Raw genomic sequence first — 26319 nt, 5'->3', positions numbered from 1 at the left:
CATTACTGTACCATGGTACCAACACAGTATTTTTGCCACCGTTGTCATCCAAAACAATTTATACGCTTAAAAAAGATTCAGAAAGCACATATGTCTAAGTATGGAGATTATATACCATTCTTCTATATTTGTATCTTTACTTATACACTTTATTATAGTTTTAAACAGTAGCTAACAATAACGGTACTAGCTATATAGGGTTTAATTGATTAATCTACATGTACATTTATTTATGATATTTATATTTCATTCTATAACATTTTATGTTACACTTTGTCAATAGCCTGAATGTAATGATGCGGGCTTTAGGACCCATCCGCGCGCTGCTCCAGTCGTCCATGGCTTTGTATGTTTACAGTGAGAATTGTATGGCAGGAATTTTCTAACATCAAATATTTAAACATAATTTGCATCGATACAAAAGTCCCAATGGAGACAGAGATCCTGTGACACAGGTAAGCCACCAAGTAACTCATTCGGCTTCTTACGATAGTTTTATCATGTACAGAATCACACTTTTTGAAAGCAAAATGACTGTAACGGCGGCGGCTACTATGTTTCATTAGTTTATTTTATTTTAACGACTCAAGTGTTTGTTTTAATGCAATTCTGCCGCTGTAGTAAAGAAGCTTACATCGATGACTTGTGGGCTGTTCTTCACCAACTTCAAAAGAGTGTTAAAACTTTCGCTGCGTTTTTGATAAACACTAAAAGTTTATAAAATAAACGTTGTAAATATAACTAATGAAGTTATTTATATACACATATGATGCATTGAGGTTAACTCACTGAATTTTGGCGTTCTGTCTATTAATATCACAAACTATGATTTCATTGCAGTTAATCCAGTCTGTCGTGCTGTTCATTTCAAACTCGGTCATGAAATCATTACCAGCTATTCATTTTTTGATAGTTTAATACTTTTTTTTTCGTGGTCGTGTAAGTTTTCCTCTTAACATGGACATATTTAACGCGTTGGATTCAAGGTGCATTTGTGCCACTCAACGACAAAGGCCTTAATATTAAAGTTCCCTTTCAAACGTACTATAGTAACTGCCAACATAACACAGTTACTTCTACAGTAATTAAGTAGCTACAATAAAACTGTCAGCATATATAGACTAAACAATAAATAATGTCACAAACATTATGAAGGCTTCGGTCATTGAAAGGTCAGTAAAAGATTAGCCTGTTTGAAGCTCAAGAGGCCAAACTAAGTATTATATGCTTGATTTTCTGTTAATTTTCTGTTATGTTTATAATTTTTCAAGGTTGTTACCAAAATTTGCATCATGTGCAACAGTTTTTGTGTTTTTGCAATTTTCTAACAGCAAACATTAGATATACTATAATATAAATCAAGTTCAACATACGTGGTACTCCAAATGGTTACCATGGTAAATGAGAGGCGACAGAATGTCCAAAATTTGGACACAATTAGTTGAATTTATGATTCTCATGTCTTAGGAAAGTGACAATAATAGGGGCTGTAGAATAATGATTGTGTCAATTTAAATAATTTAAGCCGTTTTTAGTATTTATTTGATAATAAATTGCTGAGCCATTTATTACCAACTTACAATTTTCAATCCATTTAGTGGATAACACAAAACTTTTTTTTTTTTTTCATGAATAACATTTTCTATTGCTTTCCCATAAACAATGACAATTACAACAGCAACACAAATACTCAAACAAAATAATAACATTATATGGATATATAAAATGAGAGTGAGGGGAGCTGCATGTTGCTCAAAACTTTCTACTCAGGTCTAGTATTATTTCCATTGTTGGAAATCACATAGATGGGCTGTTAAACTAAAGTAACTAATGCAGCATCACAGTCAATGACAATGGAAAATGCATCAGACAGGGGTACACTGGCAGATAATCTATTATTGACCGTGGTTAATGTAACACCCACCCTGTGGATGCTTCGCTTTTGTCACATGAATAGCTCGACAGAATGACTCACTTCCTCTTCTCCATCAAACAGAAGCTCTGGTGTCAAATACAGCCTCGACAAGTGCTTTTTTTTCTGGGTGGTTTTTCTATGTTCTGCTATGGGCCCACATTCATGCGACAGTGCAGCTGTGGAATTACTGTGCTGAGTGTTTCATTGTTTATGATGATGGCTTGACAAATCACCAATGAGTATCTATGTATCCATCCAACCATCCATCCAATTAGATTTGAAGCTGAGAAACTGACCACTGATAATGCTCTCTCCAGATATTATGGACCACTTTGGTCAGACTGATTGAAATGCTCAAACAAATAGCAATTTTGAAAGTGCTGCAAAACCACAATTTTCACACCGTTTGGGGAAATCAGCCATTGAGTTGCTTGCTTATACATACTATATTACAATACTGACAATTTAACATGATCATAATTTATAATAATAGAAATTATGAAAAAAATTCAACATTTTGAATTTGACGTGAAATGATTTTGTGCGATTGACCCTTATGCCTAATTTCTTCTAATTGTTTATTATGATGAACTATTTTATGATAAAACTATTTTAAAGGTGCCCTAGAACTTCTTTTTAAAAGATGTAATATAAGTCTAAGGTGTCCCCTGAATGTGTCTATGAAGTTTCAGCTCAAAATACCCCATAGATTTTTTATTATTCATTTTTTAACTGCCTATTTTGGGGCATCATTAACTATGCACCGATATATAGGTTGCGGCCCCTTTAAATCTTGTGCTCCCCCACTCGCTCGCGTTTGCCTTAAACAGCAAACACAAAGTTCACACAGCTAATATAACCCTCAAAATGGATCTTTACAAGATGTTCATCATGCATGCTGCGTGCATGGATCGGATCATGTGAGTATAGTATTTATTTGGATGTTTACATTTGATTCTGAATGAGGCTGTTTGAGGCTATGCTCTGTGGCTAAAGCTAACACTACACACTGTTTGAGAGATTTATAAAGAATGAAGTTGTGTTTATGCATTATACAGACTGCAAGTGTTTAAAAATGAAAATAGCGACGGCTCTCTTGTCTCTGTGAATACAGTAAGAAACGATGGTAACTTTAACCACATTTAACAGTACATTAGCAACATGCTAACGAAACATTTAGAAAGACAATTCACAAATATCACTAAAAATATCATGATATCATGGATCATGTCAGTTATTATTGCTCCATCTGCCATTTTTCGCTATTGTTCTTGCTTGCTTACCTAGTCTGATGATTCTGCTGTGCACATCTAGACGTTCTGCCCTTGTGTAATGCCTCGATCATGGGCTGGCATATGCAAATATTGGGGGCGTACACCCCGACTGTTAGGTAACAGTCGGTGTTATGTTGAGATTCGCCTGTTCTTCGGAGGTCTTTTAAACAAATGAGATTTATATAAGAAGGAGGAAACAATGGAGTTTGAAACTCAGTGTATGTCTTTTCCATGTACTGAACTCTTGTTATTCAACTATGCCAATATAAATTCAATATTTAATTCTAGGGCACCTTTAAACAAGATTTTAGTTTGTTTTGTGTGGTGTGTGTTTCAGTTATTTGGATGGAGTCCTCGCGGAGCACAGGGGGTCACTCCCGCGAGTACAAATTGGTGATGTTAGGAGAGGGTGGTGTGGGAAAAAGTGGTAAGTAACGTAGTTCTCTCTCCATCTCTCTCTCACTTTTGTCTCTCTATTGTTTGTTACTTCTTTCTTTTTTTCAAATTCAAAGTGATATTTATCTCTACAGTGCTTTTCACACCACACAATACATGTTTATAAGCAGCTTTTTAGAAATTTATACTGTCATGTCTATGTTAATGCGTTAATGCTTAAACATTTTTAAATGATGATGTTGAGAAATATAAATAATGGTGTTAAAGGGTTTATGAATTGAGAAATCAAATTTCCCTTGATCTTTTGATACATAAGAGGTCATTGTACTATAAAAATATCCTGTAAGTTTCAGAACTCAGAACTTCCTCATTAGTCCAAAAACAGCTTTTATTGAAACTAAGCTCAGAAAACGACTCGTTTCGGATTTTGTCACATCAAAAGACCGCCTCTTCAGAAGAAGATCAACGCCTACTTCTACATCATTGTCTCTTTAGCCCCGTATGATTTGCGTATGTCATGTAGTAGTAAATACAAGACAGATGCAACACAGGATTACTCCAGCAACAAAACGATAGAGATGCCTCTGAGGATTACAAGACGTTTTGAAGAGCAATGTTGTGGAAAAACACAGTCTTTGCATTACATTCTTTGTGATCCTAACATTAAAGGTGGGGTAAGCGATATTTCAAAAATGCTGTTGGACATTGTTGATATTTGAAATAAACCCAAACAAAACACACCACTCTTATTGCTCCACCTCCAAAACTCACCCTCCAATCCCTGTACCCAGTCTCAAACCCCTTTCACCGAGTGCACTAACAATGATCCTAAACACCGCATTCTCTAGCGGTCATCAGTGCACCTCTAATATTCAGTTAGTCATAGCGCCACCTGCTGGCAACAGGAAATGGCATGCATTAAACTGTAATTCATTCCCAGAAACACATTTCAATATGCCACGAAGTACCAAACATACTAGAAACATGTTAAATCATGCAACATTTGGCTGAGTGCTAATATATGTGATTAACGCCACGAAACAGGAAGTTTTTGTAACTCAGGCATACAATGTCTGATCTGCTCCAAACTTCACGTTTGATAATAGTCCTGGCCTAAAGACATCTACATGGCAATATTCAGTTATAGTCAAAAGCGCCACCTGTTGGCAGCAGGAAGTGTGGCTTGTTGAAATGACTTTGCAATATTTCTCCTGTATTTACTCGCTTACATGCATGTCACCCACTATTCACTGTTTTCCTAAGGCCACTGGGTGGCGGTGAGCCCGGGTGCGAGGGCCCTTTCATCTCTGCTTGCAGCTTTAATCCGCTTGTTAAGTCGTGACGTAAAGAACGCTGTTTCCGGGTTCAAGCCTCGACTCGTTTCACTTGAGAATGCCATCGACGGCCGCTTATGAGCGCTATTTATTCATATTAAACATCAATCATTTTAAAAAGTTAAACATTTTAAATACAGACATTACTATTTTAATGATTTAAAAAAGATGAATCATTGTCTGGCCATCTGGAATTTTGGTATGGAGATAAAGGTTATGATTATAATTTTTTGTAGTATTAAACCACATCGTGTATGTATATTAGCACCATTTGTTGTTTTCTTGTGGTATGAGATAGAGCGTTAAGACCCGGAAGCGCTGCCGCGTGACGTCAGACTTAACAACCGAATAGGGTTTGGGACTGTATGTGTTCTTGTGGTGCCATCATCCAGTGTTTCCCATAAGCAAAGATGGCAGATTTGAAGCTGAGCAACTGACCATTGATAATGCTAATGCATAACTTTCTCCAGATATTATGGACCTCTTTGGTCAGACTGATTAAAATAGTAGTTGAAAGCGCTGCAAAACCACAATTTTTTTATACTTTTTGAGTGACTTGTTTATAATTGTCTATACATACTTTTGTTACAGTATTGACTGTTTAACATGATCTTACTTCAAAATAATGGAAATGATGAAAAAAATTCAACATTTTCTTCATTTGAATTTGACGTGAAATGTTTTTGTGCACATAATTTCTTCATGCTCTTTCATTGGGTTATTTTTGTGCATTCTCTTTCACTGCAGCCCATTATTGTGGTCAGACTGTGGGTTGGTTTACAGTTGTAGACATACAGTCCCAGGCAGGCAGACAATAAAAGTGTGGGTGTTGGCTCAGTGCTTCAGTCTGGTCGTTATGAAGGAGCAGGTGCCTAGCAACTTCCTTCCCCTCCAGGAGTCTGTTGCCTAGGAGATGAGAGGAGGTCACCTGGTGAGGATGCATGAGCTTTGCTCTCATTGTTTGAGAGTGCACTGCAGAAGGTTCTTTAGGGTGACTGATATTCTCTCTTTATATCGCTGTCTCCATGGGAACAGAGCAGAGATCGCATACAGAGCAAATACATGCCGACAGCAGGGTGTGTTTGCTCCGCATGAGGGAGAAGGGGGAGATGTTTACACTCCTCTTGTTAAATTTCATGATACCACAATTATGTAAGAACTCTGCTTGTCTTTTTCTCTTTGTCTCGTAGCCATCATCATGCAGTTTATAAGTCACAGATTTCCAGAGGATCATGACCCTACTATTGGTGAGGAAATAACTAACATGCCTTCTTAACTTAACGATTAATTATTTTACAATTCATATTGATATCTGTCTTAACTGAAAGCAGCTTGCACTGACATATCTTAAAATATGTCAGTGGCTTTGTTTTGTCTCAAGAATGTTTTTTTATAAGGCACGTTTATAAAAGCTATTTAAATGTACTAAATTAACTAAGGCCTACTCCAGGCTCAATCTAAGCCCTGTCTGTGAAACCAGGCCATAGTGTAACATTTTTGTGGCCCCACTGGTATAGATGACCAAAACATTTTCATAAAGAATTAGGATGAATTCATGATAACTGTCAAAAAGTGGCCAAGTGAATCTTAGTCTAGATGGACGACATATTTAATTTTATGTTGTAATACATTCTGCTATCCAAGTTGAATGTGCAACCTGTTTGAAAACATTTTTTTTGTAGTCACAGAAATTACACTTTTTATGTTTGAGTTGATGTCTAATTTATTTTTACAATGTAAATTGGGTTATTTTTACAAGCCATGTTTTTTATGTTTTTTGCTATGTTTAATCTGTTTTCAAATTCATTCATTTTTCTTAAGCCTGTTAGCTGCTGTTTCTGTCTCATACACCGTTCAAAAGTTTGGGGTTGGTAAGATTTTGTAACATTTTAGAAAGAAGTCTCTAATGTTCACCAAGGTTATTTGATCAAAACTACAATAAAATCAGTAATATTGTGAAATATTATTACAGTCTTTATAAAAACAGTTTTATATATATATATATATATTAATTTATTCCTGTGATGGCAAAACTAAATTTTCAGTGTCACATGATCCTTCAGAAATACCTATAATGCTTTTACAAGATGTAATATAAGTCTCTAGTGTCCCCAGAATGTGTCTGTGAAGTTTCAGCTCAAAATACCCCACAGATCATTTATTATAGCTTGTCAAATTTGCCCCTATTTGGGTGTGAGCAAAAACACGCTGTTTTTGTGTGTGTCCCTTTAAATACAAATGAGCTGCTTCTCCTGGCCCGCTCTCCAAAAGAGGGCGGAGCTTTAACAGCTCACGATTCCATTGCTCAACAACAGCAAAGCTAGATAATCTCACACAGCCAAAATGACGATTGTCAGTAACGGTGTTCAGCCTTAGGAGTCAGGCGCTGATGGAGAGACTCAGGAAGAAGTTACAACTTTTAGAATGCAACTGGACATTTCTGAATGGTTAGTAGATAAATTTATGTAGTTGCTGTGGAGTCGATTCAACTCATCGACTAGCATGTGCCGTCATGTTAATCTTTTGTGCAAATCCAGCATTGAATTGACCCTCGTTTGTGAAGCAGTTCGGCAAAAAAATGACGGCATGGCAGCAACACTCTACTACAATAACTCTTCCTTTTCTCTAAAGCAGCCCAACATTGCCACGCCCCCTTTGTTGTGTGTTCTTTGGGGTTTATGTAAATTTTAGGGTTAGTGATGTCACTAACCCAGGAAGAAGCTTGTTGTAATCCCTGCCAGCATCTGTTGTAGTCCTTAAACAGCGAATTCTTTAAAAGAAAATATCTCCCTTTGCATTGAACTTTGAGCGTCATAACTTTGCAGATGTTGTTAATGCTCAGATGTTGTTTATGCTCACATGAACTAAAATTAAAAAAGTGAAATCATAATTAACCACCCCTTTAATGCATCCTTGCTGAATAAAAGTGTTAAATTCTTTATATATAATTACTGACCCCAAACTTTTGAACAGCAGTGAATCTTCTGTCTTTACTAAATATACCCATTACAAATGTCCCTTCCCATTTGAGGGTTTTTCAGTTGAGCTGAAATGTTAATGTTGTTGTGATCTCTCATCAACCATTGCATTATGTTCATGCATGTGTTTTTACTGTTCTCAGAGGATGCCTATAAAACACAGATCCGCATTGATGATGAGCCAGCAAACCTGGACATCTTGGACACAGCGGGACAGGTAGGCGGGAGGGGTGTTGTGATAAAGATGAACACATGGAAATCAAAACAAGAATCAGACAGACACTGAAGTGCAAAATCCATCCTCTGTTGTAAGGTGTAGTGAAATCAAGTCAACTTAACACTCTATTTTGCAGACTATAAGAAGGTCATTTTCCTTTAACAATATTTCTCACTTCCCTCTTTCTGTCTTCGTCTTTGCGGTTGTCACTTCACACGACACAAACACTCCTGCACATGTTTCTCCCTCTGAGTCAGCCTTTTTTCCTCATTGGATAACTCAGCACTGTTATAAAATACATTAGTCATCTCATCACGAGTTAAATGAAAATTTGCCTACATAATAATTGAATGTTTATGGTTCAATTGGTAACATTGTTGAAACATTCAAGGAATGTTTCATAATGCATCTGTGGCATAATGTTGATTACGACAGAAATCTTAAACCTATACTTATAACTTGGTTTACGAAACAAGATGTTCATCTGCCTATAATAGTAGTTCCTGTTCAAGTAGCTGCTCTAATAATTAATATTTTTGTAAAGAAGAATTTACCCTATAAAGCCTACTCTATCAAATTAATTGTAAAAATGTCCACCTTTACATGTGAAATCTTTACTGATTTTATTTTAAGTAAGTAACATAAGAATGACTTTTATATTCTTAGTAATATTCCAAGATAAACATTTACTGGACTGAAGCAACTTAGTTTACTTGATCCATACATCATTTTTTAGACTAATCATGCTAAAATGAGAGTATCAAATATGATACATCAGACTTTTGAGGAGCATTGTTCATCTTTCAGTCATCATTGTATTGCATTTCACTATATGTTTTGCCCCCCACAATAACAACTACAGAGATCTGAGTATAAAACTAAGACACATTATTGGCAACTTGACAACTGATAATTGTATGTATTTTATGAAAGTAGTCTGTTATAACAATCTCACTGATTTAAATTACAAGCTCTCAGAATTTCATCTTACTTTTTGGCCATATAAATATCAGCAACTGCTGCAAATTTCATGTTAAAACCTCTAAATAAAATTGAGGTGTTTATTTTTCCTGAGCTCCATATTCTCACTATATATTTAAATATGATACTCAACAAAAAAACAATATGACCAAACTTTTCTTTTAAGATTTTTTTTTTTATATTATATTATTTGTCTAAAGGTTCAATAAACTGTCCCTTTTACATTTTTTTTTTTTTTTACTATTATTTCATATGTTAGTTTTACAGGGTTAATATGGGATTCATAAGCTCTAGAATGTCTTTGCCCAAAAGACTTCCATTATAATTGAATTACTGTACACATGATTTTTATTGGTTTACAAACTGCGGGAAGTGTTGAAACTGTCTGTGGTAAATGACAACATGCCATATATGCTCTTGACTGAGCTGCATTCAACTGTTTGGAATATTTCTATAATTTATCAACTGATATTGTCACATACATGGGTAGGTGAATGAACAAGACCTCATGTATTTGTCTTAAACCAGGCGGAGTTCACAGCAATGCGTGATCAGTACATGCGAGCAGGAGAAGGTTTCATCATCTCGTACTCCATCACGGATCGCCGCAGTTTCCAGGAGGCACGGCACTTTAAGCAGCTGATCTACCGTGTGCGACGCACCGTGGACACCCCCGTCGTACTGGTGGGAAACAAGTCTGACCTGGTCCATCTCAGACAGGTGAGAAACCTTACCTGAAACCCCTGTACCTATAGAAATAAAGTGTTTATACTGTATAAATATTCACCCCCTTCAGATTCTTATGTTACGGAACCATGATGTATCCCATCGACACAAAATATGATAGACTATAAAATGATAGATATGTTTGCCAGCAGTTACAGAGCACTGCAGTGATGACATATTTTTGTAGGCCAACCGAGTTTTTCAAGACAACTAAAATCACAAGGTGTCACAAAGGTATTTTATATTGTAGAATAAAACACGAAAATATCTTGCGCTTGTGTTATCCACAGACCTTATTTCAAGCATTTAACTAAAAACCCATTTTAAAAACCCATTGACTTTAGTTCAATGGAACTGGAAGTGCTCAAATGCAACCAATTTATGAGTTTTGGCCTACAACAAAACAAAACAAAACAAATGGGACTCATTTCTTTTCTTATCAAGCTGGAAGGGTACCGTTTATGAGGAGCAATTTAAACCGTTCCACCAGTGCCTGGTATTAGATTATTTTATTTTGACTAGGACTTTAATCTTTTTTAATTTTAAGTCATCTTTCTGAGTCATTGCCCTGAAGGTCATTTTTCTTTTCTCAGCTCCATCCATGTTCCTTCTGTCTTTATGATGTCTCCATTCCCTGCCAGAGGGAAGAATCCCTAATGCACAGTGCTGCCACCTCCATGCTTCACTGTAGGGATGATGTGTCATTGTGGTGTGCTCTGTTTGATATGCGCCAAACATAGTCTAACATTGTGCTGTCTGAGAAGAACACAGACTCTTCCTGGTCTTCACTTGCCTTTGGGCAAACTCAAGCCAAGATACCATGAGTTCTTCACTCTTTCATACAAGCCAGACAGTTTCTGTCTTGGAAGACTGTAACTCCTAAAGAGTTGCTGTATTCTTGATGGCCTCTCTTACTAAAGTTCTTATTGAATGTATACAGGATGTTTCAGTCTTTTCACATTCACAGTTACAAAGTTACTACATTTTCTCAGTTTTTTACAATAGGCTGCATTGTGCATTGGGATATATAAAGCCCTGGAAATATTCTTACATTCTTACTGTACCTTAACTGGTATTTCACCAATTCTAGAATCACCACAATTCTAGAGTGTTCTGAGTGGTTGTGAGGGCGTTGCTGTGTGGTTGCTAGATAGTGGTTGTGAAAATTAAATTAACCAAGATTAAAACATGCTGTGAAAGTATTTTATAGTACTCATATTATATATATATATATATATATATATATAATTTTTTTTTTTTTTTACTTTTGTATACAGTATATATACACACTGTATACTACCTTTCAAAATTTTAGGTCAGTGAGATTTTTTTAAATAAATAAAAACTTTTATTCAGCAAGGATGCAGTAAATTGATCAAAAGTGACAGTAAAGACATTTATAATGGTATAAAAGATTTCTGTTTTCAATTAAAGGGGTCATGAATTCAGAAATCAAATTTTCCTTGATCTTTTGACATGTAAGAGGTCACTGTACTATTAAAACATAACCTGTAAGTTTCAAAACTCAAAACTTTCTTGTTAGTCCAAAAACAGCTTTTATCGAATCCAAGCTCAGAAAATGACTCGTTTCTGATTTTGTCACATTATGACGTAAAAAGTGCAACAAAAGACCACAACAAAAGATCACCGCGTCTTAGTGAGATGAGAAAGAGACGAGGGGCCCTATTTTAATGATCTAAGTGCATGGTCTAAAGCGCATGGCGCAAATGCGGTTAGGGTGTGTGCGAAAAATGTTTGGCGCGCCCGGCGCATGGTCTAAAAAGGTTGTCCCTATTCTCTTAATGAGTAATGGGTATGTTTTGGGTGTAACGTGCAATAAACCAATCAGAGTCTCATCTCCCATTCCCTTTAAAAGGCAGTTGCGCACGCGCCAGGGCGGATTCGCTATTTACATGCCGGAATTTGCAAGCGGAAAAACTGAACGCTTCTCTAGTGAGGAAACGGATCTGCTCATGCACGAGGTTAAAGTGCGCGGGCAGACCATCTACGGGACAAGCCGCATTCCACTAAAGCATTTTTATCTTTATGCACACAATAATAATCCTTTACATTGTAATCCTTTTATTTTTAATATTTGGCATGTTTGTGTGCTCCTGCGTATGTAATAAGCAGAGTGTAATAGCGTTGTGCACCCTCCTATAGGCGCATATTTAAAGAGCGCGTAAGTAATAACAAAACAAATATTGCGTCAATGTTGGTCAATAGCGCAGTCTATTTCAGTTGCCTCAAAATAGTAACGTGCCAACAATGCGCCTGAACACACCTCGTTTTAAAACCAGAAAGCCCACTGGTGCACAAATGGGTGCAAATGCATTTGCTATTTGAACAACATGGCGCAAAACGTGAAAATGATAACTGCGTCGGGCTGAAACTAGCAAAAAACACGTGCGTCTGGCGCCGCATTGCTCCGGGTGTATGATAATCTGTGATCAGTGATTTCTGATATGTAATGGTTCATGTACAGTCAGACGTTCTTTGTCTCAAAATCATTTATTGCTGTTTATGTGTTAGAAATCAAGCCAGGGACTAAACTATCAACTTCACATTGTTTCTTTTAGTAGCATGAAAATCTAATGAAAATTAATCTGTTATTTAAATTGTGATTAAATCATATACAGAAAGCGATCGAAGAATGCTCCCTGTATAATCGCTGGAGCTGTCAATCACACTGATACAAGTTTATCAGTGACAGAGTTCTGGACTCTTGTTAAAACTCCCGTTATAATCAATGACGCTGTCTACACTGCACAATGAATTTCTTATTTACATCATGTTTGAACAGTTAGTTATGATGAAAGCATTCATGAGCAATGTTGTGGGTAACGCATTACAAGTAACTTGAGTTATGTAATCAGATTACTTTTTTCAAGTAACTAGTAAAGGAACATTACTTTTTTCAATTTACAACAAAATATCTAAGTTACTTTTTCAAATAAGTAACGCAAGTTACTTTTTCACATTTATTGACTGACAGGCATTCTTTCCCCATGTTGAGAGAAATAGGGTAACTACAGAGGCGTTGTTTGTAAACTTGATGGATATTGTAGTTCTAAATGTGAACATGCGTTTACTCGTCTCACTTGCACGAAAACATTCAGTATACCTCAAAATGAAAAAAAAAAAAAACAGTGAAATGCAATCATAGAATTTTAGGCAAACCTGTAATAATTAAATATATAAAATTACACAAATATACTTTATGTATTTAATCTCACTTTATTAACCAGTGCTGCTAAACTTCAATGATCTAATTCAAACATACTAATGAGCAAAAATGACTTTAGATTAGATTTAGAAATAAGAGCTTTGAACTTCTTTCTCCTGTATCCTATTCTTCTTTAATCCAGAGTGGCAGCACAGCTGAAAGGTTTGTTTGAACGGCGCCCTCTACTGTACAGGCATAAATATGCATTTCCTTCAACCTGAGGCTTATTCATTTCACTTTTGGTGTGAAAGGGCCTTAACATTTGCCAAAAATAGAACATTTTTTTGTTGTTATTAAAAAACAAACAAGCAAGCCCAGCCCAGGTGAGAAAAAGTAATGCACTTTTTTTTTTAAAGTAACTAAGTAATGCAATTAGTTACCTTTTTAGGGAGTAATGCAATATTGAAATACATTACTTTTAAAGGGATAGTTCACCCAAAAACAAAAATTTGATGTTTATCTGCTTACCCTCAGGGCATCCAAGATGTTGGTGACTTTGTTTCTTCAGTAGAACACAAATGATGATTTTTAACTCCAACCATTGCCGTCTGTCAGTCATATAATGCATTGAAACGTTAACACCATCTATGAGAATAAAAAAAAACATGCACAGACAAATCCAAATTAAACCCTGCGGCTCGTGACGACACATTGATGTCCTAAGACACGAAATGATCTGTTTGTGCGAAAAACCGAACAGTATTTATATCATTTTTTACCTCTAATACACCACTATGTCCAACTGCCTTGAGCATCCGGTTGGTGAGGTCTGAAAACGTGTTCTGATGCCGGAAATGATCTCTCGCGTGTATATGTCAATGAGTGCGAGACATCACTTCCGGCATCAGAGTGCATTCAGACCTCACACACCAGATGCTTGGACCCCAAACTTGTCTTCAAACTTCTTCAAACTTGTCTTCACACTTTTAGGTGTCTGTCGAGGAGGGCAAACAGTTGGCGAGAGAGTTCCAGTGCCCATTTTTTGAGACCTCCGCAGCATTCCGTTATTACATCGACGAGGTGTTTGCCGCACTGGTGCGTCAGATCCGTCAGCATGAGGCCGAGATGGTGCGGGGAAGCGAGAGGAAAACCCGACGCAGCCATTCTTTCTGGAGTCGCCTTAAAGCCCCCTTCCATAAGAAACAGCAGTCCGAGCACTGAGAGAGAAGGGTGTGTTGGGATACCCTGGCCTTCCAGATGATGGTTCTCTCACCTACAGCTGTATTAGTCCCAGCTCTCTCAGATGGTTTGAGAACTGTATTTATAGTTCCTATTTGATTGTTTGCAATGATGCACTCCTAATCATTTCAGTTAGACAACAACCCTCACTGTGCAGGACACACGCACTCGTCATATGGGACGTGGGCTGATTTACTGATATTAGAGATTAAGAAAGAAATATTAAACTTGACAGTAGTTATTATTTTTTCTTTTTTGGACAGCATTATACTTTGTGAAAGTGAATGTCAGGGGGAATGTTGTACCTCATTTTAACTGATGGGAATGTAGTAAACAGGGCATGGAAGGATTTGTTACATGTGTTTTGGAAAGAATGAAGCGAAGAGAGGAAAGGTCATGTCAGGCACTTGTCAGAGATTTGCTTGTGGGAAAATATGAAGGTCAGTTGAGTTTAAGAGAGCATGTTGTGCAGAGTAGAAGGAAAGAGCGAAGTGTGTGCGGAGGTGGGTAAATAGGCAAGGGTTTATGGTAGAAATATTAATCTACCAGTATAAAGAGTACTGTAAATCATTCCTTTAACATGGCTGTAGTTTTGTTAGATGCATTTAAAAACCATGCTGTAGTTTTAAAATGAAAATGAGCGTTTGATTTGCAACTCTTCTTTAATAAACTACGTGTCACAATAACATGTCCGGGTCATGAAAATAACGTCACAATGCAAAAATGCTCCTAAAAAGCCATAATCTTCTTGAATCAAAATATAATTTATTATATTTTGATCTGAAATATGACTTGGACATGTTCTTGAAGGTTTCGTGAGATTCAGTCAATCGGGGTGCGTTTGATGGAAACAGCTGTATGAAGTAGCTGCAAAATACACTGTATGAATGACTATGTGAAATCTTGCTGAGCAATATTCAGGTCCACCTTTAAGCATTTAAACACACTTACCAACTTGATTACGATGGAAAGCAAAATTGTTTCCTTTTTACACAAGGTAATTTTTATTCCAATGGTTTCTGTAGCCAATGTCGCTTAGGAAGGCGAGTCCTTATGTGGATTTCCTCGTACACATGCTGTGCACTTACTACGCATCAAATTTGAATGGTATGTCTGTTCATTTTGGCATTTCATGCAAATTCATGTCATTATTTTTCATGTGATTATTAGATTTTATTTTTTATTTTTAACCAGAATGGTTTTACTATATTTCCTTTATTTATTGTCATCTGAGATTGTCAAATAAAATTCACTTTACCAATCTATTGAATGGTCTGATTATTCTAATTAATATGAATATTTATTGTAGTTATAGTTATGAACTGTAATACTAAATCTATTCCTTTTCATGTTTGGCGACTCCTGGTGGATATTTTTTTATTGTTGGTCGCTAGATAAAGCTTTTGTTGCCGTTACATATTAAAGTTATCTAGTTTCATACAAAATAAACAGACAATTTCCCAGTTATCTTCTTGCCATCTCTGACATCTCAAACACATTTGTCAAAATATGACTCACCGTGTTATTCAAGGACAAGTGCATAATGCGATTTCGGTTTATCCAAACGCGAACGGCGTGTCCCTCTTCAGCTGCCGTTCACGGATGAACTGTCAAAGCGACAAAAACATCAAGTGCAACAGAGCAAGTATGCTACATAATTCCAGCACCAGACGACACGCAAGAGTACGTACTGTCTGAATAAATCAAGGGTCTTCACGGTCAGCTTGTTTAACCTGTATCTGGCGGCGTGAATATCAGTGGATAGGCGCGTGAAGGACGCACAGGCCCAGTGTGTGTATGATGGAGTCGTGGGTGAGATTCAGCGCGCAGAGTCAAGCCAAAGAACGCGTGTTCAGGTACATAAACACTCACTGCATGCATGTTTACAGCACTACTACTATAGGCACCACATGAAAGTGCTGCACTGAAAGTTAGAGCCATTATAGAAATAATACAGTTTTTTTCTCCCCTAATGTTAACTACCTCACAATTAGTAATACTAATAACAAAGCACAGTGATAATCGCATGCTTTTGGTGATGGTATTTATTGAAGTGCCTCTGAGTACTATGTAAATATGGTGTATGGATATAAAACTCATTCAGTATCATGTCAAAATTACCACTTTATATACTTTCATGTATATAATTATACTATAAAAGCAATGTTGACAAAGAACGAAAATATCACCAAGCATTTGAACGCAGATTCTACTTTTATGTTATCTAATGTTGTAAAAAAAACCTTACTAATAATAAAACCAAGCTATATTTTATTTTAGGTGTCCTTACAGTGTAATTATACATGTAAGTAGTGAGTAATATTTGTCAACATGTACTTATTATTGGGTTTGGTTTAGGGTTAGTTGCATGCAATTATGCAAAAGTGTGCAGGGTTCCCAGGGGTCATGGAATTTCTGGAATAGGTTGTTTGCACATGACGTCACAGCAGCAGCGCGAATGAGTCTGGAGGGCAGGGGGTGATTTTTCTATATAGGAATCCTATCAAAAACTCGAAATTCGTATGTTTTGCGTCGTTTATGGTTGCTCAAATCGATAAAATCGAGAACCCAGAAGGTGTTTATATCGTTTACATAACTTATACCGTTTTTTATAACTTATATCGTTTTTTTTAACTTTAAAAGTTGTCACCTTTAATAGCGTTTTGCGTCTGCTGATACTGAAATGAATATGGATACCTGCTTACCTTATTTGTTTTTGACTTGGTTAAATATTCACATTCTTCATGGTATCGTTTGCAGGGAAGAGAAGCTATTTTAAACCACTGAATGATAATTTGATGTTTTCACTTAAGTTTTGTAGTATTCCGTTCACAATGTTGATCTGGTTACCATGAGAACAGTGTCGCGCGCTGCGGCTTCAGCCATCTTATGGTAGAAATATCCAAATAAATAAATGTTTAACAAGCTGACAGAAGTCGATTCAACAACAAAGACAACACTTTCAAAAACACTCAACTATGTAATTATTTTGAGAAATAGGGAGTGGGTTAAATCAGTGACGTTATTAGATTTGATATACGGCGTCTCCCCGTCACCTCCTCAACCTGCTTCCCTTAGTGTGTTTTACACATATAAAAGGCAATGATGTGAGCTCCTGTTGCAATTCTCGATTCAGCATAAATGACCTACAATGGCGACATTTTTCACAATCACGACAGAAAATCAAAATACTGCCCTAACTTCACTAGTAGAAAGGCAGCGCGATATAAACAAACCCAGACTAGAACTGAACGCGGCGTGACGGCAGCTTCACATTCTCTATATCTACCTCCTCGATGGCAATCAAGTCTTTCAGTTCAGTGGAAAAGTAGCTCATCTTCATAACATAAAGATCACGTCCAACATATGTTGTGATTTTCTGTTTATACCTTTCTAAACCAGCACAGAAAGGACTCTTCTCCATCTCTTTCATTCTAATTTTCACGGCTTGCCCTCCACCGGTATTTCGCGCGTCACCAGAACCACGTGATTGCAAACAACATATATAATGGAATTTTAAATGGCCTATTCCAGACATTGAAAGTCAGGGAATTTTATTTATTTATACCATTTTTTTTAATCGCGTTGTTTCACGTGTTTTGTTATAGTTAGGCTATTTATTTTTTCACCGTGGTAGAATTAATAAATAAATTAAAATATGCACATTGGATAAACTACCAACATTACTTCTGAAGGTAAAATATTATGGGTTTTCCAGGACTTAAATAATTAATAATTATTAAATAATTATTTCAGACTTAAATAACCATTTTACAGAAATAGCCTAATGTCAAACAATCTAAGACGGTCTGCAAAAAAATAAATGTGAAGAAATAAAAAGACTGAATGATGAACTTGATGACAAACAGAAAATCCTGTTTACCCCTGAAAGAATAAAAACTATATATTAATTTCTGTAGAAATAGTACAGAATAATATCAAAGTGCATTTAACAGGGTGAAAGCGCAAAATAAATAAATAAAATTTAAAAAAGTAGTGTTTATGAGTGTTTAACTTAGCTTTGTACTAAAAACGTCTGTGAACAAGTAAATAAAGCTTGCAAATGGATGGATTGAAAAAAAAATACTGTCTGTGGCTGATTTTGTCTACTCTGTGTTTTTCTGTTCATTATAGGTCATGGAAATTCAGCTTTTTAGTTAGTGAAAGTCAGGAACAAATCAGGGAATTTGACATTCTGAGTGTGTGTAACATATGTAACAAGGAAGGACACTGTAAAGTAAAGTCTTACCTAAAACCAAATAATTATTACAAAATAAACAAATTACAGAATGTGACATTATTGCAGGTTTATTCAGATTTCCAATGACTGGTTCTACTCATAAGTTTAAATACCCCTTACTCCTTGGAGGTTGTAAACTTGAATTGGATGATCGGGATAAATATTGTAGGCATACTTATTTTGTCTTTGGGGTAACATCTTAGGTAGATTCTGAAGGGTAGACCTAAATGGAAAAAAAAAGATATTTAAATAAAATAAGAAAAATCTAAATCATACATTCAGTCCCTGTTGGGAAAGGGTCAAAATATGCAGAAGATGCTAGAAAGCCAATGAATGTGCAAGACCTGGAGGATTTTTCTGAAGAACAGTTCTCAGTTTAAAGGGTTAGTTCACCCAAAAATGAAAATTCTGTCATTAATTACTCTTCCTCATGTCGTTCCATGGCCGTAAGACTTTCGTTCATCTTCGGAATGCAAATTAAGTTATTTTTTAGGGCTGCACGATTAATCGCATGCTATTCTCACGCGCATTTCGTCAGTAAAGCCGGTTCCCTGATTACCGCTAAATCGCCATCACCTGTTTTTAAACGCAGCGCCTTTTAATAGACGGAGCCGTAGTTCACGGACAAGCCACGCAATATCGCGTTCATTATCGCAGGCGATTCATCTGCGATATGAACGCGATATTGCGTGGCTTTTCAGTGACCTACGGCTCTGTCTATTAAATGCCGCTTCATTTGAAAGCAGGTGATGGCGATTTAGCGGTAATCAGGGAACCGGCTTTACTGACGAAATGCGCGTGAGAATAGCATGCGATTAATCGTGCAGCCCTATTATTTTTGATGAAATCCGAGAGGTATATGACTCCTCCGTGATTGCAGTGGTTCAATCTTAATTTTATGAAGCGATGAAAATACTTTTTGTGTGCAATAACAAAACAAAAATAATGACTTTATTCAACAATATTTTCTCTTCTGTCATTCTTTTACGTCCAGCGCTTCGCCGGCTCAGTATTGGCAGACGCTGATAACGTGTGCAACACGACACATGCATATGAGTCGGCGTTCTGATGTAGAACCTGGAAGCGCTGATTGTAAGCAGCGTATGAGAATGACAGAAGAGAAGATATTGTTAAATAAAGTCGTTATTTTTGTTTTGTTTTTGCGCACAAAAAGTATTCTCATTGCTTCATAACATTAAGGTTAAACCACTGCAGTCACGTGGACAATTTTAATGATGTTTTTAATACTTTTCTGGACCTTGAATGACCAAAATATCTTAATTTGTGATCTGAAGATGAACAAAGGTCTTACAGGTGTGGAACGACATGAGAGCGAGTAATTAATGACAGAATTTTCATTTTAGGGTGAACACTTTAACTGCTCAGGACAAAAAAAAACCATGGATCATCCAGGTAACAACTAACAGTAATAAGATTCAAGGATATGTAAACTTGAACGGGATAATTTGTGTAAATTTAGCTAGTATTTTGTCTTGTGGACAACATCTGTTATGTAAAACAGCTTATTCAGAAAAGTACAAATAATAGAACATGCAATTTTTAATGATCTCTCTGCTTCTCTTTTTTTTTTTTTTTTTTTTTTTTTTTTTTAAGTATTATTAGCATCTTGGGGTGTGGAAACGTATGAGCAGAATTGTAAATTAATAGTTAATAATATGGTCCCTTGCAAAGGGAACATCATATTTAGGGGTCCATGGCATCATAAAGTTTGAAAACCCCTGATCTAATGCTAAAATATTCATGCATTTGTAAGGATGTAACTGTCCAAATACATGTTGGTGCAGTGTACATGCTCATTTTCAATAATTAATTGTGTCTGAACAGGGCTGCCCAGTACGCCTGCACACTGCTGGGTTACACGCTGCAGAGAGGAGGAGCGAGAGCAGAGCTGCTGAGCACCATTAAACAGCTGGAAGCTCACATGAGCCTGACCAGAAAATGTACGTTTAAGCTCTTCTGCCAAAGGCAATGGTCAGAAGACTCGAGGTTGGGCACAACTGGCTGTCTTTTGACTTATGGCTTTTGATAAGAGAATTTGAATTGGCAGGATGCGGATTGGAATGGCAGTATTAAAAATTTAAACTCAATCACATATTTTCATAAGAGAAAGTCCAATGCAAGTTTGCAGCAACATATAAATAATGACATAGTTAACCCTCAGAGTTGCAGCATAGCATTAAAGGGATAGTTCACCCAAAAATGAAAATTCTGTCATCATTTACTCACTCTAAAGTTGTTCCAAACCTGTATAAATTTCTTTGTTTTGTTGAACACAAAGGAAGATATTTTGAAGAACGTTTGTAACCAGGCTGCTTTGGGGCACTGTTGACTTCCATAGTAGAACAATACTATGGAAGTCAATGGTGCCCCAGAACTGTTCAGTTTCCCACATTCTTCAAAATATCTTCCTTTGTGTTCAACAGATCAAAGACATTTATACAGGTTTGGAACAACCTGAGGGTGAGTAAATGATGACAGAATTATCATTTTTGTGTGAACTATCCCTTTAAATTGTAAAAAAACAATAACAACAACGTGATAATCATTGCTTGGGTCTCTAAGGGTTAATTTAGACTGATTACGACTATTAATACTGATATTAATAAAGTGGTTCCATAAAGTGGCCCCTTTTGGCTAATCTCTTTTTACTCACAGAATCTATTTATGTTAATATGGCTCATTGTGTGATTGATACAGTCTGTCTGTGTGTTTGTCTCAGTGATGCGGTTAGGGAACTCAGCTGAAGCTCTGGAAGCAGCGAAACGCACTGTGCATCTGTCTGACTGTGTGCTGCGTCTCTGCATCACGGTGGCCCATTTGAACAAAGCAATGTATTTTGCCTGTGATAATGTACTCTGGGCCGGCAAAACGGGACTGCTGCCCGAACTGGACCAAAATAAATGGAGCCAGAGGTCATTTAGGTGAGTGCTAGTTTCGTTAGTTTTCTTTGCAAAATTAACTTTTTAAACAATTTCCAATTATGTGAATAAAATAAAAGTAAAAGTAAAAAAAAATGAAATCAGTCACTATAACTATAACATTATCTATACTAAAGTAACATTTATATATAACACTATATATATATTTTATTATATATATATATATATATATATATATATATATATATATATATATATATATATATACAAACCCGATTCCAAAAAAGTTGGGACACTGTACAAATTGTGAATAAAAAAGGAATGCAATAATTTACAAATCTCATAAACGTATAGTTTGTTCACAGTAGAATATAGATATTAGGGCTGCACGATTAATCGCATGAGATTGTCATGCGTGTCTCGTCAGTAAAGCCGGTTCTGTGATTAGTGGTAAATGTCCATCACCTGCTTTCAAATGGAGCGGCACTTAATATACAGAGCCGTAGTTCGCGGACAAGCTACGCAATATCGCGTTCATAATCGAAGGCGATTCATCTGCGATTATGAACGCGATATTGCGTAGCTTGTCCGCGAACTACGGCTCTGTATATTAAGTGCCGCTCCATTTGAAAGCAGGTGATGGACATTTACCACTAATCACAGAACCGGCTTTACTGACGAGACACGCATGACAATCTCATGCGATTAATCGTGCAGCCCTAATAGATATCATATCAAATGTTGAAAGTGAGACATTTTGAAATGTCATGCCAAATATTGGCTCATTTTGGATTTCATGAGAGCTACACATTCCAAAAAAGTTGGGACATGTAGCAATAAGAGACCGGAAAAGTTAAATGTACATATAAGGAACAGCTGGAGGATCAATTTGCAACTTATTAGGTCAATTGGCAACATGATTGGGTATAAAAAGAGCCTCTCAGAGTGGCAGTGTCTCTCAGAAGTCAAGATGGGCAGAGGATCACCAATTCCCCCAATGCTGTGGCGAAAAATAGTGGAGCAATATCAGAAAAGAGTTTCTCAGAGAAAAATTGCAAAGAGTTTGAAGTTATCATCATCTACAGTGCATAATATCATCCAAAGATTCAGAGAATCTGGAACAATCTCTGTGCGTAAGGGTCAAGGCCGGAAAACCATACTGGATGCCCGTGATCTTCGGGCCCTTAGACGGCACTGCATCACATACAGGAATGCTACTGTAATGGAAATCACAACATGGGCTCAGGAATACTTCCAGAAAACATTGTCGCCGTTGCCAGCTAAAACTCTATAGGTCAAAAAAGAAGCCATATCTAAACATGATCCAGAAGCGCAGGCATTTTCTCTGGGCCAAAGCTCATTTAAAATGGACTGTGGCAAAGTGGAAAACTGTTCTGTGGTCAGACGAATCAAAATTTGAAGTTCTTTTTGGAAAACTGGGACGCCATGTCATCCGGACTAAAGAGGACAAGGACAACTCAAGTTGTTATCAGCGCTCAGTTCAGAAGCCTGCATCTCTGATGGTATGGGGTTGCATGAGTGCGTGTGGCATGGGCAGCTTACACATCTGGAAAGGCACCATCAGTGCTGAAAGGTATATCCAAGTTCTAGAACAACATATGTTCCCATCCAGACATCGTCTCTTTCAGGGAAGACCTTGCATTTTCCAACATGACAATGCCAGACCACATACTGCATCAATTACAACATCATGGCTGCGTAGAAGGAGGATCCGGGTACTGAAATGGCCAGCCTGCAGTCCAGATCTTTCACCCATAGAAAACATTTGGCGCATCATAAAGAGGAAGATGCGACAAAGAAGACCTAAGACAGTTGAGCAACTAGAAGCCTGTATTAGACAAGAATGGGACAACATTCCTATTCCTAAACTTGAGCAACTTGTCTCCTCAGTCCCCAGATGTTTGCAGACTGTTATAAAAAGAAGAGGGGATGCCACACAGTGGTAAACATGGCCTTGTCCCAACTTTTTTGAGATGTGTTGATGCCATGAAATTTCACATCATTGCATTCTGTTTTTATTCACAATTTGTACAGTGTCCCAACTTTTTTGGAATCGGGTTTGTGTGTATATATATATATATATATATATATATATATATATATATATATATATATATATATATATATATATATATATATATATATATATATATATATCAAACACAGTCAAACCAAAAATTATTCAGACATTTTTGGATATTTTTGTTATATTTTTACTAGTGGGTGCAGGACACTATAGTTCATTTACATAAGTGAGGATAGCAAAATAAAGTAAACTATGACAAATTATACCCAAAAATTCTTCATACAGTTTACTACCAGTCAAACTGATAAAAGTTTGGAACCTAAAATTATTCAGACACTTTGACCTGACCATGTTTTGCTTAAGTGTTATCTGACATAATTAAGATTACTTTTTTCTGACATGGTTTAACTCTGAAATCTTGTCATATTTTAATTACCAATTTTTTTAAACTATAGCGAATAAACTGTATTAATGAATGAAATGTTCAAGGTGTCCGAATAAATTTTGGTTTGGCTGTGTGTGTGTGTGTGTATATAATATATATATATATATATATATATATATATATATATATATATATATATATATATATATATATATATATATATATATATATATATATATATATACACACAGACACACACACACAGCCAAACCAAAATTTATTCGGACACCTTGAACATTTCATTCATTTATATATATATATATATATATATATATATATATATATATATATATATATATATATATACACAGGCACATGCAAACTCACATTAAATATGATTTTACAGGTGAAAATTTGATTAACTTCTGTGAATGATTTTGCATCACCCATCAATTTATGTACTAAAATGTTTTACCAACAATATATGGAGATGGTTGCATATATTTTATTATTTTGAGCATAGTGTGAAAAGTACAATGTAATAATCTGACTTTCTCCCACTTCCTATAAACAGATACTATTTGTTTGCTCTCATCCTCAATTTAACCCGAGACGCGTATGAAATCCGTCTTCTGATGGAGAGAGAGTCCCGCAGCAGTTCAGCTAAAAGCTTTAACTCCAGTCCGTCCCCACTTACGCCGACCTCAGAGAACGGAGAGTTCCCTTTAACCCCGTCTCCTTCCTCAGCGATGTCTCCACTGCCGCCCCTCCCGATGCTCTCGGCCAAGCTCAACAAGCAGTTCCGTCTCTTGATCACGGTGCTGCGCAACAACCCTCCGCTGCTCCTGGACCTTCTGAAGAACCTGTGCGACGTGTTCATACCGCTGGACCGGCTGGGTCTGTACCCCACTGGGTCGGGCTTTGTGGGGGCCTGCGGCCTCACGTCCTCTATCCTGTCCATTCTCACTATAGTTCACCCCTGGCTCAAACTCAAGCCCTGAGTGACATATCAGAACAACATATCCTGTTGCTTTGTTTCTAAAGAGAACTTCTCTTGAGGTTTTGTAGATAGTGGAAAGAAGAATGTTTGCTCCTTCATTCCAGTTTAATTGCACATTCAAATTTTTCTATGTGTGGAAAGACTTAAAACAAGATCTGGCCTAATCTGATTAAAACAAGCAAAAAAACCTTGTTTAACAGTTATTCAAGTCTGTTTAAATTAATGTAAGTCTAAAAATGTCCTAGGCTGTCACTGTATAGTGGTGTAGTTTTCAGTATGGGATGTTCTAGTGAACAGCACAGAACTACAAATGGTACACTTACTATACTTACTCAGAATTATACCTTTCTCTTGAGATTGAACCACATAAAGAAATGTCATGTTTCATCCCAAAATTAATGAAAAATCTGCATAAATTAACTGTAGTACAATAAATACTACCATGAATTTTATAAATTTATAAAGCGCAAAAGAAACCTTGAGTAAGACCTTTAGGTTTCATTCTGTTTAAGCCATATATGTTTTTTTTTCTTTAGATTTTGGGGTTAAAAATCACACGCAGTTTTCATGAGATTCATCCTAAATTACATTTTGTGTCATAAACTGTGCTTATCAAACACTATTGTACAATGATACTTTTCAGTTCAGAAACAGTTACTGTTAAAAATTCAATTTTTGATTTATTATTTCTAAATTTATATCTCTGTTTGAAGCCGTTTCTTCCTGCAGTTGTGAACCTCTGCAATTTGTTACTAAACTCATTTCAAAACTAGGAGTTTACTTTTTTTTTTTTTTTTTCTCAGTGATTAATGAAATATCAACCAAAAATGTTTTGGGAAATTATCTAATAATTTAGGTTATTGCATAATTTATCTCATAACTGAATGAAAACTACATCACTGACACTTTTTTTTAATGTATGTATATGTGACCTATAGAGTTTTATGGTACTTAACCATATTTTGAAACTTCCTAAATGTTAATGCTATGCATCACTGGGATTACTGAATGTTGACATGATGGAGCTGTGAATCTAACTTTTGAAATAAATAATGCCTTTAATTTTATATTTGTGTGCTCTGATTTGTCCTTGTGAGATCCTTAGGATCTCAACCATTTTATACAACGTCAGTAAAAGATGAGTCGAATCAAAGTTCCTTGAACTTTCTGGCAAGAGTCAAGGCTGCCGTTTGAAGTTCATCAATGATTAATCTGTGCTTGTGTTGTGCAGCATTGCCATTTCTTGCCATGTTGCATCTGAACACTAGAGGGAAACAAAACTCAACATTTACTACCGGAAACATGAAATCCTTTCATTAAGGCAGCAGCTTTCTGTCAAGAAATTTAGATAAATACACAAAATAGCGGCAACCAAAGAGTTTAAATTCTCAAATACTTAGTTTAAGATGAGTGACTTATACGGTTTTGTTGATCAAATGATTAAGATAAACATTGCTAAGTGCGAAAATGTAGATTTTATGAAAACTGCTTCAAGTGTTTAATGTTGATCACATGCTTATG

The 26319-nt window shown here is 36.3% G+C and overlaps 2 protein-coding genes across 4 annotated transcripts; both read left to right on the top strand.

Moving 5' to 3' along the window:
* The first annotated feature begins 300 nt into the window (after nt 1-300).
* rit1 (Ras-like without CAAX 1) lies at nt 301-15491 on the top strand. 3 transcript variants are annotated; one of them, XM_048201865.1, is made up of 6 exons: nt 301-455; nt 3527-3616; nt 6110-6166; nt 8041-8114; nt 9624-9815; nt 13978-15491. In XM_048201865.1, the coding sequence occupies exons 2-6, from the start codon at nt 3535-3537 to the stop codon at nt 14206-14208; spliced, it is 636 nt and encodes a 211-aa protein (XP_048057822.1). In that variant the 5' UTR covers nt 301-455; nt 3527-3534; the 3' UTR covers nt 14209-15491. The 3 variants fall into 3 exon arrangements, with proteins under 3 accessions (XP_048057822.1, XP_048057821.1, XP_048057823.1); XM_048201864.1 differs by lacking the exons at nt 301-455; nt 3527-3616 and adding an exon at nt 5818-5995; XM_048201866.1 differs by lacking the exons at nt 301-455; nt 3527-3616; nt 13978-15491 and adding exons at nt 5818-5995; nt 10415-11061.
* Nucleotides 15492-15790: 299 nt separating this feature from the next.
* pex11b (peroxisomal biogenesis factor 11 beta) lies at nt 15791-25865 on the top strand. Its single transcript, XM_048201862.1, has 4 exons — nt 15791-16082; nt 20312-20427; nt 21207-21408; nt 24373-25865. Exons 1-4 carry the CDS (start codon nt 16024-16026, stop codon nt 24797-24799), a joined length of 804 nt encoding a protein of 267 aa, XP_048057819.1. The 5' UTR covers nt 15791-16023; the 3' UTR covers nt 24800-25865.
* The last annotated feature ends 454 nt before the right edge of the window (nt 25866-26319 follow it).

This window comes from Megalobrama amblycephala, linkage group LG9 (assembly GCF_018812025.1).
Source record: "Megalobrama amblycephala isolate DHTTF-2021 linkage group LG9, ASM1881202v1, whole genome shotgun sequence".
In the NCBI taxonomy this organism is placed as follows: Eukaryota; Metazoa; Chordata; class Actinopteri; order Cypriniformes; family Xenocyprididae; genus Megalobrama; species Megalobrama amblycephala.
This window is presented reverse-complemented; position numbering and strand designations above follow the sequence as displayed.